Consider the following 19,045-nt stretch of genomic DNA (forward strand, 5'->3'; position numbering starts at 1 on the left):
CATTATTATTTTAATGGTCAACATTAGCTTTTTTAATAATAAGGGACAAGATTGTTATTATTTTAAATTTTCAGAAAAAATTTACACATTGAAAATCTTCTAGGTGCCTGATACACCTAAATAAAAACTTTCAAGACAAATTTGTATCTAAATAATCCTTTTTAATTTGATACTTTTGAATTTTCCTCTGTGAATTAAATTCTTTAATTTTGCTATGTCGGTATCATTAACATTTGTATAGGGGGCAACTGTGATAATAAAGCAAAATTAAAGCATTGATTAAGAGAATAAAAATATAAGTAGCAAATTAAAAAATAAAAAAGATACAATAACCGCAAGATGGTTTTCTCTTTTACTTATTGATATAAATTAACATTGGGGTAGCATCTCGTAGGCCAAAAAATAAAAAACACTGGGGCTAGCATACTAGCATCATTATTTTTCATTGGGTTATCGTAAAATTAAGAGTATGAAAATCTGATCATCATAAAATATTTGGGGAAATGTAACACCTACTTCCAGAAAGGGGGCAGCAAAGGCAGATTCAGATGTGTGAAGAACATTAAATGGAATTTTTCTCCTAGTGGCTTGCGCGAAGCTTAACTTTGATGGTGCTACTAAAGAAATCCAGGAGACGCCGGGTGTCAGGGTGTGGGGGTGTGCTGAGGACTGAGAATGGGAGTTGGATTTGTGATTTTTCTGGAAACTTGCAATGCCCTTTTTGCAGAATTATGGGGAGATAGTAATGAATTGAAATTAGCTCAGAGAATCACTAGGATCATCATTGAAGGTGATTCATTTGTAGCAATTCATTTATTTCAAGAGGCATGGAAAGATAAGACGGTGATTAATAGAATTATTCGGTTCTGGTTAGAATCACAAAACAAAGATGCCCAGGTGTGAATAAATCACACGTACAAAAAAGATAACTTTGTTGCAGATTGGCTCGCGAACTTTAGTCTTCACTATGATGAAGGTTTGTGTAAGTTTGTGTTGCCTCGTAGAGGCTTGTCTAGTTTGATCCTTAGAGACGGAATGGGGTGTCCTTCCCTTGTGCTTGCTTCTAACAAAAAACAAAAGGAGTATGAAGTCCAGTGTCAAAAATGTATTGTGTAACGTGTTGCATAAATAATAGCTTATTTTGGAGTCCTTCTTATTATGTATATTAAAAAAAAAGAATACGGCTTATTAACAGTTTTACACTTTTATATTACATATAGATATATTGATTTTTTTCCTTATCAATATAATATTTCAATTATCTTTTTTTTGAACAAATTATACTATCTTTACTAAAAAAAGAAAGGAAAGCTTACATTATCTAGAAAATTGGGCATGGAGTGAGTGTGGACTAAAGACGAACCCATTTGGCGTTGGGGCCTTGGCGTGGCCCAGTTACATAATCAAGTTTTTGACTTTCTTCAAACGTTTTTTTAGCAGCGTCAAGATATTGGGCACATGCAGGATAGGTGTTATTAGAAATCACAGCGGACACTGGATTGTGGGCTTTTCTTATCAAATCGGGAAATGTAGTGTTTGCAAGCTAAAATATATCTTCAAAGGTTTGCAATAGACTGGGATTTTGGTTTCAAGACAGTGATGGTTGTACCAATAAAAGTTAGTCCTGTTAATAAGAAATCAATTCATAACTCATAAAATCATAAGTTTGAATCCACTGCTGATATAAGAATCTTGTTAGTAGGTGATCTATAAGTATCTTTGTAAGTGTTTTTTGAGTCTAGAAACATGCTCTGGCTCTGATAAGCTTAGAACCTAACTCACTTAAATTTTTTTCGCAAAAAAATTTCGCGCTTTAAACTGATTACAAGAGTTTGATTGATATGCTGTTAAAGAAGGAAACAAGAGACACTGCATCCCCTCATGATAATGTAGATACCAAGATATGCTGAATCTCCAATCGCAAGTTGAGCTAAATTATATATGTAGAGGCGGGAATGAAATTTCGGATGCTCTTGCTAAATTGGGAATTTCTAAATCCTCTTTTTATGATTTTTGCCCAGATTACTTAGGGCTTGTGTGGAGAAAGAGAATGTGGGAATTAATCCCACCTGAGTTAGTTTATTTTTTAGTTTGGGTTCAGCCCTCTTTTGTAACCAAAAAAAAAAAAATATAAACAATTTTTTTTTTTTTTGAAATTTTTTTGCAATTATGCAGTGGAAACGAAACATTATAAGGCCAGGAGGAGATGATAATAATAATAATACTCCATTAAGAAAAATCATAATGATAAATCAAAGTTTGATAATTCGTTTGAAGTTTTTCATTTCCTTTTGTTTTAGATGGCATCTTAAAGCGAAAATAATTCGAATTGGAATTTTGTGATCTTGTCAGATTATTTATATTCAAATGCTCATTTTATATTTAATGGTAAATTCTTATGGTGAATAAAATAATAAAATAATTGAACTGATGTTAAATTCTGTTGTAACATTAAAATGAAACATTAAACTAGGTTACTGTTTAAAGTGGATATATAATTAGCATAACATTGATTTCAACATAAATATAAATATAAAAAAGTCCCTAATTAGAAAATTGATTTTGCAAATGCATCCAGGGACTCAAGTTTTGAGCGAGTCCTTGATGGGATGCAACTCGTTTTAAAAGGATGTAATTTTATATTTTCAATTATTTGTAAAAGCATTTTATTTTTTTATTTTTTTAATAATGAATTTTCAAATTTTAAAATGAGAATGATATTATTAATTGTGGCTGCGGACGAGGAGGGAGAAAGGCATGCTGAATGCGCACGGGACCTCAGAATGGCGACAAGTATGAGTAATATGCTTCGGAATATTAGGCCACGTGGTGCTGCACACTAACTTCTACTCAACTTCACGAGCGGACATCTTCGCTTTCTTACTTTTCGCATGCTCCCGAACCCCTTGTCCTTTCCAAGATATTTTCCCCTCTCTTTCATCCAAGTCTCATTTATTTTCTGTTTTTCCCCCCTTCCTTTTTTTTTTTTTGCCTGAAGTTTTTCCCCCTTTCCTAAGGGCGAAGTTAACGGTCAGTTGTACATCACTCATCATGTCCATATGTGATTTCAGATTTAAGTATGATATGATGTCGGTATATTTATTTGCATATATGATGTCGGTATATTTATTTGCATGTATTTAATTATATAAATAAAAAAAATTAATTATACTACTTTCAATCTTTAATATAAAAAAAACTAATTAATTATTTAAATAAATTAAAAAAATTGTTAGATTAGTTATTTATAATAAATATCATTGCTAATCATGTATATTAGTTAGAACTAGCATTTGATGAAATTTTAACACATATAACTACTATAAAGATTACTTTGAAAAATAAATAAATATAAAAAATAAAGTGGATTAAGTTCTTATATTTAAATAAATTGAATTTCAAACTAACTTTTATATTAAGAACGGAAAATAGTCATATATATTTTTTTGTCAACATAATTATTTTATATTAATCATTCATCATGTTTTCCAATTTATTAGAATTAAGTTGTTTTGTGTTGACCAAAAAAAAATCCAAGCTGTTTAAACAACATCTCCAATCCTTAATATAGAAACTAATTTAATATTCAATTTGGTTTTAAATAAAGACTCTGTTTATTTTATTTTTATATTTGTTTATTTTTTCTCAAAATAGTTCTCTTTATAATAGTTACACATATTAAAGATTTCATTAAATGAATAATATTAATAAAAATATTTTAAGAAAAATAAATATAATTATATAAATAAATAATTAAATTAATTTTTTTAATCTACTCAATTAATCAATCAAATAATTAATCAACTTTTTTTTTATAAACAATTAATCAACTTATTAAGGATTGGAATAGTTTTTACAAATAAATTTTATTTATTTCCCACCGAAATGGAAGCCCGCCCGGTCCAGACTTCAGACTCCAGATCAAAGACTCCAGAGAACTGGAGAGCCAGGAACCCAGGTAAGTCGCCTTCAAAATCGGAGCGAACGAATCAGACGAGACAATCATACGTATTTATATATAATTCTACTCCTCCGTCCGTCGACGACTCCGCATCTCGTCCAGGGATCTCGTCTTTTCTTCCATCGTTAATCTCTCACCGCATAGCTGGGAAATTCGTTTCATTCCACAGTCAGCTAATTGGAATTTTCTCCACTTGCCCTTTTTACCCCCCCCGGGGGGTCGTTTTCCTCCCCCTCCCTCTGTATTTCAATATTTTGTTCTTTTCGCTCTTTACTACAGCTCTTTTCGGCCTTCAATTTCCTCGCCAGGACAAATTTCTGAATAGATTACATATTACAAGAAGAGTCTCCATCTGAGGGTCGTTCTTAGCTGGTGGTTCTTCGGCTTCAGGTAATTCTTTTCGTATTATTTGGAATTTTGTTTGATCAGTGTTGGAGACTGTTGGTATTCTATTATCTTCTGAATTTGATATTCTATTGTGATCTCACATAGGCTGATGTTTAGGGGCATAGAAGATGTAGCGAAGAATCTTTTGTTTCTCACGTACTTATGCATTATCTTGATCTTTTCCCAATATTTTTTTTTTCTTTCCTGTTCTTATCTGGAACGCATCGAATAGCTTGCGAAAATTTCTTTGATGGGATGACGCCAACATTTATCTACGCCAGAATATAGCTCTGCTTAATATATTTCTTCGTAATTGTATGTGTTTACAGTTTCTTTCACTTTGTTCAGTAGTAGAGAATGGCTGGCCATCATGCGAAATATGACGATATGGTAGAGTCTTCTGGATTAACGATGGAGAACCATGGGAGATGTTCTGCTAGGGCGGGGAAGGGGAAAAGATTGTGGAAGAAGGTGAAGTACCAACTGGTTGAGTACCACTGCTTGCCGGGTTACTTGAGAGACAATGAATACATTCTAGGTCATTACCGATCAGAATGGCCCTTGAAGCAGGCGTTGCTCAGTGTCTTTAGCATTCATAATGAAACACTGAATGTTTGGACGTAAGACTTCTTCTATCAAACTATTTAATTAGCGTTTCTTCCTCCTTATTCTTAATACTTCTTGCTGTAGTTGATGAAAATTGAATTTAAAAGATGTAATTTATCATCGCTTTTATTATATTGATTTCTTATGTCTTGTCTGTACATCTTAGCATAAGGTTGCCAAGAATTATTTGTGTTAACAATTTCCATAAATTGTGATGTGAAAAGGCATGCAGTGGCTAATTAAGGATATAATTACTATCTATGAATCCGACTGCGATGGAGTGTTATTAAATTGTGTCTTAATCATAATTATTTTACAGACTACTTGGTACAGCTGCAGACGGAAAATGTAATTTGTTACTTGTTTGAAGTTGCCTATTTGGAAAGGAAAACTAGGACCATTGGATTGGATGTGACCTGGACTTTTTGTTCATAATGAGTTCCGTAAATGAACTGCTTCTTAACATTCATTAGATCCCGGGGATGTATTGGTTGATTCTATTATTGCAGCTTATCTCCATTATGTATTACGGAAGCAACAGATTTTAATTTAAAAGAATAAACGTGCAATTTTCTAAATGCCATTTACTTCGAATAGACTATTTGCTCTGTCTTGCTGTGTGGATGATAAATTTTTCAAAAGCTATTGTGAACGCTTCAGAAAATGAATATTAAATACACATGGATTGTCATATGCCTTTTTGTACAACAAAATTGTGCCAGTGCCTTTCCTTTTCGCCCTTTTCTGTTTAGTGTTCCTCCTCCTTTTCCCTCCTCCATCTAAGTGTTGTTAAAGAAAATATGTGAATCCATTGCTTTATTCATTTGCTTTTCTTTTGTCGTCTAATCCCTTTTAAGAATATTGATCACTGAAACGCACATTCTTATTTGTATGTAATTTTCTTACTCCTAATCATAAATTGTTATTACTACAGGCATTTGATTGGATTCTTCCTATTTCTGGCATTGACCATATACACTGCCATGAAAGTTCCGAAGGTAGTTGATCTTCATTCTCTTCAGCATTTTCATGGCATTGTGAAGAAGGCTGATCTGCACAAATTGCAAGAAGAACTTCTGAAATGCCTTCCTTCATTGCCCTCAATGGATATGCTTACATCACTTTCAAGTTGGCATGTAAAGGAACTTCTGTATAACTGTTTGCCAGAACGATTTTCCAGTGGTAATCATACTGATGGTTGTGTTCTGGTAATTGCTTTACAACAGACTACTAGTTTTTCTAATTCTTCTTTTAGAGGGATATCATAAGATTTGGATTCTTATTGATATCTGGGCAACTTTCACTTTTACCTACTTGCCTATAATTTCTTCTTTTTGAGTTTGTGTGTTTGTCAGACTACTGGTGAGTGATTAATGCACAGATTCAATTTTGTACTACATCCGATCCTAATATAAGAACCAGTTGACTAATTTGAGGAGATTAAGGAAATAAGTTGAGTTAGTTATTTGTTCTAAATAGGTGTTGTCTTTCCTAAAATATCCTTGCTAATCAAGTGTATTGACTAGAACTATCATTGTTAGAAGGGCTATTTTGGAAAAAAAAAATGTATAAATATGAGAGACAAAATGGATTGGGGTCTTATATTTAGGATCAAAATAAATGTCAAACAGGGTCTTATATTAAGGACCGGAGGTAGTATTAGGTAGTTATATCACCAAGGTTACAATTCATTGCATATTTAGACTGTGGAAGAAATTCAGATGTCATAGTTGAGGCGAAACATAGAGTAAATGATAATGATAGCTGGTTGTCAATGAAAGCTTAAGTTCCTGGTGCAGGCCTGCTAGTTGCATTGAATTTATGATTATAACGTTCACTAGGATATGATGTGCTCCGCGTACAATTTTCATCAGATTATCTAGATGATTGACTGGCTTTAACGAGCCATTTGCTTATTTGTTTGGTTATTTCTTGCAGCATAGTGTGAAGGAGGACCTAGCTAACATAATTGCACCGTTGATGATGAGACCAATTACAAGGTGGCCATTTTTTGCATTTTTAGGGGGTGCCATGTTTTGCTTGCTGGCTAGCAGTGTATGCCACCTCCTCTCTTGTCACTCAGAGCGCATGGCATACATCATGCTAAGGCTCGACTATGCTGGAATTGCAGCTCTGATATCCACCTCCTTCTACCCTCCAGTGTATTACTCTTTTATGTGCAATCCCTTACTCTGCAACCTCTACTTACTATCCATAACACTGCTGGGTATCTCCACCATCTTGTTTTCTCTCCTTCCGGTCTTCCAGAACCCAGAATTCCGCACAATACGGGCATCCCTCTTCTTCGGCATGGGTCTCTCGGGTGTCGCACCTATTCTCCACAAGCTTTATTTGTTCTGGGGTGAACCTGAGGTGTTCCGCACAACAGGGTATGAGATTTTGATGGGCGCTCTCTATGGGATTGGAGCGCTAGTTTATGCTACTAGGATCCCAGAACGTTGGAAACCTGGGAAATTTGACATTGCTGGGCATAGCCACCAATTATTTCATATATTAGTGGTAGCTGGTGCATACACTCACTATCGTGCGGGATTGGTTTATCTCAGGTGGCGTGACCTTCGTGGTTGTTGATTCAGTGAGCTTCTATGCACATGACGATGTTAGGGTTTAGCTTATAGGTACAATTTGGTCAATAACAATGGAGAGTTTACGTCTTCGAAAGATGTAAATTTATGATATAGTCGTGCTCCTGGTAGGAGGGGTTTATGCATCTGGCCGGGCATATTCTGTGTATGCATATTGTATTCGCATGAACAAGTCAGTAATGGAAATTTACAGTATGGATGTTACTCTCTAATTGTCTCTCTGGTCCGATCGAGGAGCGATTTGTAGTATGCTGGCTTTGTGTTTCTCTAATTTTCTGAGAGGCTGGGTATTCTTGCGCTTATTTACAGCAGTTTTGATGCAACAAGTCTTGTTTCACTAACATAGATGGCATGACGTGATTGCAGGAGAAGTTTTTTTTATATAAATATATAGTTTTATTTTTTATTTATTATTATGTTAATTTTATTTATATTGTATATTAAATAAGGATAAAATGGGTCACTTTTATTACCAAAAAAATGATAAAATAAAAACACTGTTGGATTTCAAGAAAGAGTTAATGAAATATTGAAAATAAATTATAAGGTTAAGTATTTTCTTTTAGAAGAATATTTATTTTATTCATTGCCGGGTAGAAATATTCGCAGAAAGGGAGGGGGAAAAAAAAAAAAGGGACTGAGGAGACTGACTGCTATATTGAGATGCCAGAATATCATCTTCAAGGCGGCAGCATTCTCAACCAAAGCCTCGTCACTTTGTCAGTGTTGAGTGGTGACTTTGATCTTGATTTTAGCGGGAGGCATTGAGTGTGTCATTAACACTGGTTAATAAATCATTGACAGCCAACCCGTAATAACTCCTAGTGCTTAATTAGTACTCCCTCCGTTCCTTATTATAAGAGACAAATAACCGAAGTACGTTGATAAAAAAAACAGTTAAAGTTAGTTAAGAACAATTAATGTATAAAAAGTATAATTTTTTTTCAAAAATGCCCTTATTAATAAGGAGAGAGAGCATGAGAGAGAATAATTAAATTATTAAAAGAAAGAGAAGTAGGAGGGAGAGAGAGTGTGAGTTGGAGATAATAAATATGGGTAAAATAGTAAATCAACACAAAAAAGTAGAGACAACTTGTAAGTGTCTCTTATATATAGGAACACGGCATAAGCATCAAGTGTCTCTTATAATAAGGAACGGAGGGAGTATTCTTCTAATTTTATTTATAAGTTATTTTAAAAATATTTTAGACAGACAAAAAAATTTTTTAAATTTCATTAACTCTCATTTAAAATATAAAAATTTCTCAACTTTATTTTTATTTAATATACATTATACCTAATTAAATAAAACCAACATAAGGGTGAAATTGTACATCCATAAAAAATTTTCTCTTAAGATCCTCTAAATATATAAAAAAAAAAATTCTTCTCTCTTTGTTCTATAAATAAAACTAAAAAAGTATTTGTTATAATGGATATTGAGGTAGGCTCCACAATTTCCCATCTTCTTTTTTTTTCATAAATCAATTTTGACTCAATAAGAATTAGTATTGTAAAGATGCAAATATTGTTGGTTGAGTGGTAACTGGTAAGTAGTGGCATTTCCTAAAAAATAGATGACAAATTCAAATCTTAAGAAACATATTTATTAAAAGGACTTGAACCTTAAATACTCTCAGTTCAACAAAGATTAGTTTCAAATCCAAAATAATTTAAGCATATCCTAAATTACATCCAAAAAAAACTTTGCATCCCTAATTATAAAACTAAAACTAGTACTACTTCCAGTGCTAATTATAAAAACTAGTTGACTAATTTGAAAAAATTAAGAAAATAAGTTAAGTTAGTTATTTGTAATAAATAAATGTTATCTTTCCTAAAATATCTTTACTAATCAAATTTATTGCTTAGAATTACCATCATTAGAAGGACTATCTTGAAAAATGTATATATAAATATGAGAGATAAAGTGGATTGGAGTCTTATAACTAAAACTAAAATAAAAATCAAACGAGGTCTTATATTGAGGATAGGAGGTAGTATAATATAGTATTGGTCCTCTGTAAAATACTTACCGGATTATAAACGTTCTAATGTTACTATGTTTTTAGCACAAAAAAATATAACAAGAAAATATGAAATTTTTATTTAAATTTTCTCCATTACCGTTTGAATTTCATTTTTTTTTTTTGAAAAAAGGTACTATGTTGCGCACCCAGGGACTAGGGACTATTTTTAACTTCAGTGCAATATATTTTTTTATTAAATGTTATTAAAATTTAAAATAATCATGAAGAACTTAACAGGAAAATAAATTTAACTGAAAAACATTCACTTTTTTTTGCCAACGATTTACTGTTTTCATTTTAATTGTCAATTTAATGGAATTATTTCTTTTTTGGTAACAAATTTAATGGAATTATTTTTTTTTTAGTGACAAATTTAATGGAATTATTGATGAGAGGATTCTTATTCATCCTTTGAATTTTGATTCTATGTTCGACGGAATCACCGCAAAGGACATGACGGTACGAACTTATTCCCATATTATCGTTGAGACTTGAGGGCCCCGACGTTGGTCAACTTTGATGACCTTCGCTATGGAACTTCCTTCTAAGTGGCCCTCCTCGCTACTGATTTCAAGACTCAAAATCACAATCTGCATTCATCATCCCTCAAATCAATTGCATTAAATTCCCCTCACTAATTACTCTCTTCTTCCTCTGAACTGAAATCTCTTCTCATTATTACTCCTGAACTTGCCTCATTCGCAGTCAACCCAATGAATTCACAAATCCTGATGATATTCCCACTTACCAACCCTTCTCACTATAAATTTCAACTCACACTGTTCTTCAAATCCAATCGAATCTTCATCCTTTCCAAATGGCCAAGCCCAACCCTCGCAAGAAACCTTGCCCCGATGGCCTTCTCCTCCTCGGCGCAACGCTCTTCGTTCTCCTTCTCCTCTGGACTCTGTGTTCCACCAGATTCCACCTGACGCTATTCTTCCACTCTTACTTCTCTGGCCGGATCAACAAAACCAGCTCAGACGGATTGCCCGGACCGCCCGACAGAACCTTCTACGACGATCCGGAACTGAGTTACTCCATCGAGAAACCGATGAAGAATTGGGACGAGAAGCGAAGGAAGTGGCTACAACTCCATCCATCCCTCGCCGCCGGGGTACAGGATCGGATTCTCCTCGTGACCGGATCACAGCCGTCGCCGTGCAAGAATCGCATCGGCGACCATTTGCTGTTGCGAGCCTTCAAGAACAAAGTGGACTACTGCCGAATCCACGGCCACGACATCTTGTACAGCAACGCGCATCTCCACCCCAAAATGGACTCGTATTGGGCCAAGCTCCCAATAATCCGGGCCTCCATGGTGGCCCACCCAGAGATCGAATGGGTCTGGTGGGTCGACGCCGACGCAATATTCACAGACATGGAGTTCAAGCTTCCCATGGAGAAATACAAGAACCACAACCTCGTGGTCCACGGGTGGCCCAACATGGTATACGGAGACAAAGAGAACAAGAGCTGGACGGGCCTAAACGCCGGGTCACTCTTGATCCGGAACTGCCAATGGTCCATGGATATGATAAACGAATGGGCCAAGATGGGCCCAATAAGTGAGAACTACGAGAACTGGGGGAAGATATTGAAATCAACGTTCATGGACAAGCCATTTCCATTACCAGATGACCAGTCGTCGCTGATTTATAAGCTGTTTACAGAGAAAGAGAGATGGGGAGAGAAGACATATCTGGAATGGGAATATGAACTGGAAGCGTATTGGGTGGGAGTGGTGGAGGGTTATGAGGAAGTGAGGGAAGAGTACAAGGAGATGGAAGAAGAAGAGGGGGGGTTGAGGAGGAGACACGCGGAGAAGGAGAGCGCGTGGTACGGAGGGAAAAGGGAAGAGTATATGAGAAGGAAGGGAGTGAGGAAGAAGAGGGCGTTTGTGACGCACTTCACGGGTTGCCAGCCGTGTAATGGAGAACACAATCCCAGTTATGATGGGGAGAAATGCTGGAAGGAGATGGAGAGAGCTTTGAACTTTGGGGATAATCAGGTGATTCGCAATTATGGTTTCATTCATAGAGATCTTCATAGCTCAGCCGTGTCCCTCCTCCCTTATGATTATCCCTGGTTTGACTTGTATTGACTCTCCTTTTATCTATTATTCTGCCTTCTTTTACTGCGTCTTCATCCTCTTCATCGCCAGCCTAATTAATTTTTACAGTTCAAAATGCCATTGCATGTGCTAATGACCCTAGCTAGCAGCATGAAAGGTATATACGTGGAAAGTTTCGGATTTGACCTATTATTTGTAACCTCTTAATACCTGCCCTTGATAGATAAATACAATATGTCCTTTTGAAAGACGAAAATAACAAATTAAATATGAAGTTGTATATGAGGGAGGAAGAGATCGAATGAAACAAATAGTAATTGTAAAGGCCTTGAACGGAGTCTGCCATTTAAGGTCTCACAAATGGCACTGGGACAGGCCAAGTCAAGAGGGGGAAGGAATCACAGAATCATAGGGACTTGTCCTTTACTGATAGGATTTCTTCTTCTTTCTTTTTAATTAAGGAAGAAGACGTGGCATCAAACCTTGCATGTCCTGAAGCCACGAAGGCAGTAATAAAACCAAAAGCGAATTGAGTCAAACCGAAGATATCAGAAACTTGTCTTGAACCAGGAAGACAGGTTCTTTGAAGAGTAGCCGAGCAGGGGACTAGTGGCTTACTTAGAATGAGAGCTTCTGTGCCAAGGGAGGAGCAACTTCAGCATTCTTGGCTTTCAAAGGAAGAAGAATCATGTGGTGGTTCTTGTGGGAGGAGCTTTATATTTTGCATTCTCACATTTTCAGGTAGAAAGTCTCTTAATCTGACCTTCTGGAAGTAACATACCAAATTAACTGATCTATCTATATCATCTAGTAGGTTTATAAGAGCCTCACTGAACACAAGCCCTACCGCCACTTATTACATGAGGCTCCCGTGCAACACAGGGCCCCATCATATGATGATTTCCAGAAGTTTATCACCACTACAAATTATTTGTACAAATTTGGAATTTTAAAGTATTTAACAAGAAAACCTTTTTTTTTTTTAATGCACAAACTAGTGTGAGGCTATGTTATCAAGTTTTTTAATCAAATTAAATTAAAATATGACTGTAAATAATAATAGTAATATGATACACAGCCACATATACTCGGCGGATGATAACTTCTACATCTATACCATATATAACATATCATATTTTAATTGAAAATATTATTGACCATAGGCGTCTAAAATTAATATACTAATTGAATTTGGATTATGTGTGGATTGTTTTCAATGCTTTCTCTGATTGAGCATTTGAATGCGCATATTAATATATATATATAAATATATATTATATGATGATATTGGCTTTTCCTTTCATGTGTTGGGCCATAAATTAATGCATGATTGAAGGATATTATTTTTCATTTTCCCACCTTTTCAAAAAACACGAGGGATGCAGCCTGCAACTCTTTACACGTCATATATATATAAGATTAAAAATGGGATTCACAATTCAAAAATAATAACTTCCTATCTTTAATGTTATTTTCCAAGGACGGAGAAACTTGAGGCGTAGAAAATGCATTACCAAAAAGTTTCAATTCTTCTTCCAAGCCCACAATCACGGCCTCCCAGTTTTGGAGCCTAACATGAAATTAGAAATTGTCAACATACACTCACGCACGCTTCAACTGTTTCATTCGCTAACATCCAAATGAGTTGATTTAATTTACGGGCTAAAGTGTCAAATTAATCGGTTTGATTAATTGATTTGAAAGATATTAGACACGTCACATTTACTTTGAAAATTCCCCATCATTTCCCACATGAAAGCGGATCATAAGATGCTTTGTTAAAGCTCATTGGGCACCCATACCACGGAATCCAAATTATATTTACACCTAATTAATGGTACTTAATTTATATGCATCACTGACATTAACCTTGATTATAATTGTTCAAAAGAAAAGATTCTTCTTTTTCTCATGCATTCTTTTATGGCCCCTCACTGCTTTCGCCTTTTTTCCTGTGACATCCAAGTCCAAATCAATTAATTAAATTAGCGTGAAAAGTAAAAGCTAGACAATGAAACGGAATGAAAGGAATATGGCGGGGCAACTGTCGGTCGCTCTCCACGTGTCCATAGTGATTTATTATCACTCCCTGCAATCTACTGCTAACACGTTAGCTATTTGCCGGAAACCAGTTAGCTCTTTCTCCTATAAACGACATTGCGTATCGTGGCTTGGCTTCTCCACTCGGCAACTCCGCTTCCTTCTTCACTCTCTGCCATTCCCAAAACCCTCTGTTGTGTGTAGTTTCAGCTTCAGGCAGGTTGTGATCTTCTCCGTCGCGCGCTCTGCTAATTCGTACTCCTGCGAACGATGGTCTTTCACATGGCCAAGAGTTTCCATCACGCGACGATTAACAAGAGGCGTTAAGCATGATACACTTCATCCACCTCCGTTTTCTCCGGGCATAACATGGTGTCTGCTGAGGCTTCACATTTCTGTAGTAGCTCTTCTATGGCCAAGTTCAGCTCAAGAAACAAATCCTCTGGCTGTTTTTCCGATGGTTGCCTCTTCCTCGGGGGAGCATTTTCCGCTCTTCTCCTGGTTTGGGGTTTCTGGTCATTCATAGCCCCAATCCCTCCTTCAAACGCCAATTTTGAGTCCGTCGCCACTAAACTGAAATCATTCAAATTCCCAGGAACTGTCTCCGGCGGTACGAATTGCGCCCCCTCCACTCATGGCCCCGATCTCCGAGACGAACCGCCGGAGAAAACGTTCTACGATGACCCCGAAATGGGCTACACGATGGACAAACCGATGAAGAACTGGGACGAGAAGCGAAAAGAGTGGCTGTCGCGTCACCCGTCGTTCGTGCCTGGAGCGCAGGAGAGGATCCTCCTTGTGACGGGATCTCAGCCGTCGCCTTGCCGGAATCCCATCGGCGACCACCTACTTCTGAGACTCTTCAAGAACAAAGTGGACTACAGTCGTCTCCACGGCTACGACATCTTCTACAACGCCGCGCTGCTTCATCCGAGAATGAAATCATACTGGGCGAAGTACCCGGTGGTGAAGGCTGCCATGTTGGCCCACCCGGAGGCCGAGTGGATCTGGTGGGTCGACTCGGACGCGTTGTTCACCGACATGGACTTCAAGCTCCCGCTGCATCGTTACAAGGATCACAACCTCATCGTTCACGGGTGGACCCATCTAATTCACGAAAAAAGAAGCTGGACGGGCCTGAACGCCGGCGTGTTCTTAATCAGAAACTGTCAGTGGTCGTTGGACCTCATGGAGGCGTGGGCCAGCATGGGCCCACAAACGCCAGAGTACGAACAGTGGGGCAAAACCCTCAGAGCCACCTTCAAGGACAAGGAGTTCCCGGAGTCAGACGATCAGACGGGCCTCGCTTACTTGATCGCAGAAGAGAAAGAGAAATGGGCGGACAAGATTTATCTGGAAGCCGAGTATTACTTCGAGGGTTACTGGGAGGAACTAGCAGAGCAGTACGAGAATATTACGGAGCGATACAGTGAACTGGAGAGGGAGGACGAGAGGCTACGAAGGAGGCACGCCGAGAAGGTGAGTGAGAGTTACGGCGCGGTGAGGGAACCGTACCTAAAGGAGGCAGGGAACGGCAGAGGAAGTTGGCGGAGGCCGTTTATCACGCACTTCACGGGTTGCCAACCTTGCAGCGGAAATTACAATCATAGGTATACGGCAGATATGTGTTGGGGCAAAATGGTGAAGGCTCTGAATTTTGCTGATAATCAGGTGATGCGTAACTACGGTTATGTGCATCCGGATCTACAGGATAATTCTGTTGCCTCAATCCCTTTCGATTACCCTGCAGTGCAGGAGAGAACCTGAGTTAGGTAATTAATAAATTACAAGTTAATTACACTTATTTAATGAGATCCAATTATGGATGACCAATGCACACTGAGATTCTGTGTATATTTTATGTTTATGGTCATGATGGGTTGGTGCATGTGGAAGTGATTGGTGGGGGGAAGTGATTAATTAATGCATAATCGGATGTCCCGAAGGGACATTTAATTAATGCATAATGAAGCGGTATATGATGATATTATTCTGGTTCTGGATCCCTAGAAAATGTAGAATGTTGGTTTGGTGGTTGTACCTTTTGTTCTTCAATAGTCATTTTTTTTACTGGATCATGTTTATACCTTGACTCGCCAGTCTGTTAATTTATGCTTCTCGGTGAAAGCCTGGAAGTTGAAAATGACTTCTTTTTGTTTTCCCCCCGACCTGGGAAGTTGAAAACGACTCGACACTTTTTATCACTTCGCTATACCCAAAAACTGTTTCCATTTCAACTAACTTGGCTTGACGTCTATGTCTTTGCTCACAATTGTGCTGTGCTGCCAACTTAAAATTGTTACAAAATCTGATGACTTAATATAATTTTTGATTCCTCAAATTTCAAATAATAAGTTTTAGATCTCAAGAGACAAAATTATCCTGGTATTCCCTCCGTTCCTTATTATAAGAGACATTTGATGCTTATGACATGTTCCTATATATAAGAGACACTTAAAAGTTGTCTCTATTTTTGTATGTTGATTTTCTATTTTATCTATATTTATTATCTCCAACTCACACTCTCTCTCCCTCCCACTTCTCTTTCTTTTAATAATTTAATTGTTCTCTCTCATGCTCTCTCTCCTTATTAATGAGGGCATTTTTAGAAAAATAATTATACTTTTTACACATTAATTGTTCTTAACTAATTTTAACTGTTTTTTTTATCAATGTACTTCGGTTATTTGTCTCTTATAATAAGGAACGGAGGGAGTATTTATTAAGTTATAAAAACCAATATTCTAAATGAAAAAAAATTTAAAGAACTAAAACTTATGATTTAAATTTGACGGACCAAAATTAAAATAAAAATAAACACAGATGACTAAAATTATATTAACCCAAATGTGTTTTATATGGACTATTATCTTTTTATTTAGCATTCATGTTAATAAAATAATAAGAGTTAGGTTTGGTGGAATAAGTTAGTTCCTTATAGTTAAGATTGAAATTTCTATTTTACCAAAAAAAAAGATTGAAATTTCTATTGAAATAGGTATACACATTTAATACCAAATCATTTCTCAAAATGAGATTATTTTCAACGGCAAGATACATGTGGGTTAAGAAATTAATGACAATGAAAACTAAATATACGTGTATTTTCGAATACGATTTACGCCACCTCAGCATCTATTTTCCGTAATATTCATAAAAGGAAGTGGCCAAACGGGTGATATATAAGTAGGAGTAACGTGTAATTATAAAGAAATTAAAGCAATTAATTATTCCTAGGAAACCAACAGATTCAATTAGAAATGGTGAGTCGTGAGTCTCGTGACACGAAGAGATATTCGTGGTATCTGTACACCCGTGTGTTGACTTTGTTTTTTTTTGGGTGATCATCAACAATGGATTTAAATAACAATTATCAAATTATTTTCATTGATTTTTTTTCCAAAAAATTAAACATAAGAATGACTTGTAGATCAAAATACTTTTTATTTAAATTAATTTATAATAAGTAGATATAAAAATTTACGAAGAATACATACTTTTCAATAATTGTCAAAAGATAATGTTACGCATTTAAACCTATTTAAAATGGACTACTTAATAAATTTTGTAAACTATTACTCCTTCGGTTTTATTTATAAAGTACTTCCACTATATTTCACACAGACTAAGAAAAACCTTAAATTTCATTAACTCTCATCTAAAATTTAATGATTTTCTAACTTTATCCCTATTTAATATATATTATATCTTATATAAACAAAGTTAATACAATAATAAATGAGGGTAAAATTGTACATTTATACAATAAATTTCTCTCAGTGTCTATAAATAGGATTAAAAAATACTTTCTTTCTTTATCCCACGACCAGAGGAGTATACAGTATTACCTAAAAAACGACTTGTTTAAGTCTTGAGAACAACATGTGACTCAAATGATACAATTGTTTTGTTCGGCCAGGGACATGCAACCCAATAATGTGATCCTCATAGCATTATGGAGTCTCTGTTTCGTCCGCATGTGGGAATGGCTGGGTTTGTCGGTTGGAGAGCAATATATTGGGTGTCTCATAAATGTCTATTTTGGACCTTCAGAACTGAGGACCCACTTCATCTGCGGCCCAATCACTGTCAAAATACTTGACCCTCCATTACAATTTCCAATTTACTTACCAACTAGTGTTGGTCCAAGTGGAAGGAACTTGGGCCCCTTAAACATCATGTCCTAGGTTCGATCCTTGGGGCGGTGCGTATGGAAAAGATACTGTTGGGAGGGGTCCCCGTTACGGCACCTGACAGTACCCCGAGAGATTAGTCTCTTACCGTTCGGGTGGGAAGATACTCTGGGCAACCAAAAAAAAAAAAAATTTCCAATTTACTTTCTACCGGGGAAAAAAAAAATCAAATTTACTGGAGGAGAGTGAGAAAGCTAAAGGATGAGAGGAGGATTAAGCTTGTTTGGAAATACTTTTTTAATAATTATTTACAGGATAAAAGATAGATATGTAAAAAAAATTTTGTGTCGATTTATATAAACTAATAAAAGTAAATACAAACACGCCCTTAAATGAAAAACGGTTTCTCTTCTTTTCTTTTCTCTCTGCTGCCTCCTTTTCTTTTTTTTTCCTCCTTTCCCAATTTCCTATAGCCACTGCGTTGCTGTAACGTTACCCTTCCCCCTCTCTCTTCTTCTAAGCGTTTAGTTTTTTTTTTAAATTTGCATTATTATATATAATATAAATTAGAGAGAATCACATAAAAAGAAGTTTAAAATTACTAAATTTTGAATCAAAAATTCCTACAAAATTGTATTGCTATTTACAAGTTCAGAATAGTCAAAATCTATTTTGATCTGGAATTTAGTAATTTTAAACTTTTTTTATGGGATTCTCAATGTACACTAATTTTATAAATTAGGAAAAATTGCAAAAAAAGACTTTGGAATTGCAAAAACGCAGATAGGGACCCTTGACAACTTCACTTTGGGTTTTGACAAGAATAATATGCCCTGAGTTGTCAAAACCCAAAGTGAAGTTGTCAAGAGTCCCTATCTGCGTTTTTGCAATTCCAAAGTCTTTTTTTTGCAATTTCCCCTATAAATTATTTATAAAATTACTAAGTTTTAATTCTAAAGTTTCACCTCCTGTCATTCACATATAAACTCAACTCTTTGATTCATTAGTTGTTCGCCTTTTTCTCTCTTCTCTTCAATCACTCAAAGATGGCAATACTAACTCACTCTTTCTTCCTTAATATGCATTGTTTGATGAAACATAATACTCCTCCGGTCCTTATTATAAGACCCCATTTGACTTTTTATTTGGTCCTAATTATAATACCCCAATCCATTTTGTCTCTTATATTTATGCATTTTTTTTCCAAG

General features: G+C 35.9%; 3 protein-coding genes across 7 annotated transcripts; all 3 read left to right on the forward strand.

Moving 5' to 3' along the window:
* The first annotated feature begins 1,329 nt into the window (after positions 1 to 1,329).
* LOC114729926 (galactomannan galactosyltransferase 1-like) lies at positions 1,330 to 15,788 on the forward strand. Its single transcript, XM_028916953.1, has 3 exons — positions 1,330 to 1,340; positions 8,586 to 8,592; positions 13,921 to 15,788. The coding sequence occupies exon 3, from the start codon at positions 14,074 to 14,076 to the stop codon at positions 15,469 to 15,471; it is 1,398 nt and encodes a 465-aa protein (XP_028772786.1). The 5' UTR covers positions 1,330 to 1,340; positions 8,586 to 8,592; positions 13,921 to 14,073; the 3' UTR covers positions 15,472 to 15,788.
* On the forward strand, positions 4,009 to 7,772 carry LOC114729927 (heptahelical transmembrane protein 4). 5 transcript variants are annotated; one of them, XM_028916957.1, is made up of 4 exons: positions 4,009 to 4,351; positions 4,678 to 4,968; positions 5,889 to 5,952; positions 6,893 to 7,772. In XM_028916957.1, exons 2-4 carry the CDS (start codon positions 4,706 to 4,708, stop codon positions 7,544 to 7,546), a joined length of 981 nt encoding a protein of 326 aa, XP_028772790.1. In that variant the 5' UTR covers positions 4,009 to 4,351; positions 4,678 to 4,705; the 3' UTR covers positions 7,547 to 7,772. The 5 variants fall into 5 exon arrangements, with proteins under 5 accessions (XP_028772790.1, XP_028772789.1, XP_028772787.1 ...); XM_028916956.1 differs by having other exon boundaries at positions 4,023 to 4,351; positions 4,703 to 4,968; positions 5,889 to 6,162; XM_028916954.1 differs by having other exon boundaries at positions 4,025 to 4,351; positions 5,889 to 6,162.
* On the forward strand, positions 10,146 to 11,694 carry LOC114729938 (glycosyltransferase 6-like). Its single transcript, XM_028916967.1, has one exon. The coding sequence runs from the start codon at positions 10,408 to 10,410 to the stop codon at positions 11,692 to 11,694; it is 1,287 nt and encodes a 428-aa protein (XP_028772800.1). The 5' UTR covers positions 10,146 to 10,407.
* Positions 15,789 to 19,045: the final 3,257 nt, after the last annotated feature.

Source organism: Neltuma alba, unplaced genomic scaffold (genome assembly GCF_004799145.2).
Source record: "Neltuma alba isolate B1F8T4 unplaced genomic scaffold, ASM479914v2 tig00012694_pilon, whole genome shotgun sequence".
NCBI classification, from domain to species: Eukaryota; Viridiplantae; Streptophyta; class Magnoliopsida; order Fabales; family Fabaceae; genus Neltuma; species Neltuma alba.

Excerpts from the sequence above, each read along its gene's own strand:
- LOC114729927 (XM_028916956.1), top strand. The coding sequence starts at position 4,706 with ATGGCTGGCCATCATGCGAAATATGACGATATGGTAGAGTCTTCTGGA. Across the intron at positions 4,969-5,888 it reads GAAACACTGAATGTTTGGAC|GCATTTGATTGGATTCTTCC; the intron begins GTAAGACTTCTT and ends TTATTACTACAG. Across the intron at positions 6,163-6,892 it reads ATACTGATGGTTGTGTTCTG|CATAGTGTGAAGGAGGACCT; the intron begins GTAATTGCTTTA and ends TATTTCTTGCAG.
- LOC114729938 (XM_028916967.1), top strand. The coding sequence starts at position 10,408 with ATGGCCAAGCCCAACCCTCGCAAGAAACCTTGCCCCGATGGCCTTCTC.
- LOC114729926 (XM_028916953.1), top strand. The coding sequence starts at position 14,074 with ATGGTGTCTGCTGAGGCTTCACATTTCTGTAGTAGCTCTTCTATGGCC.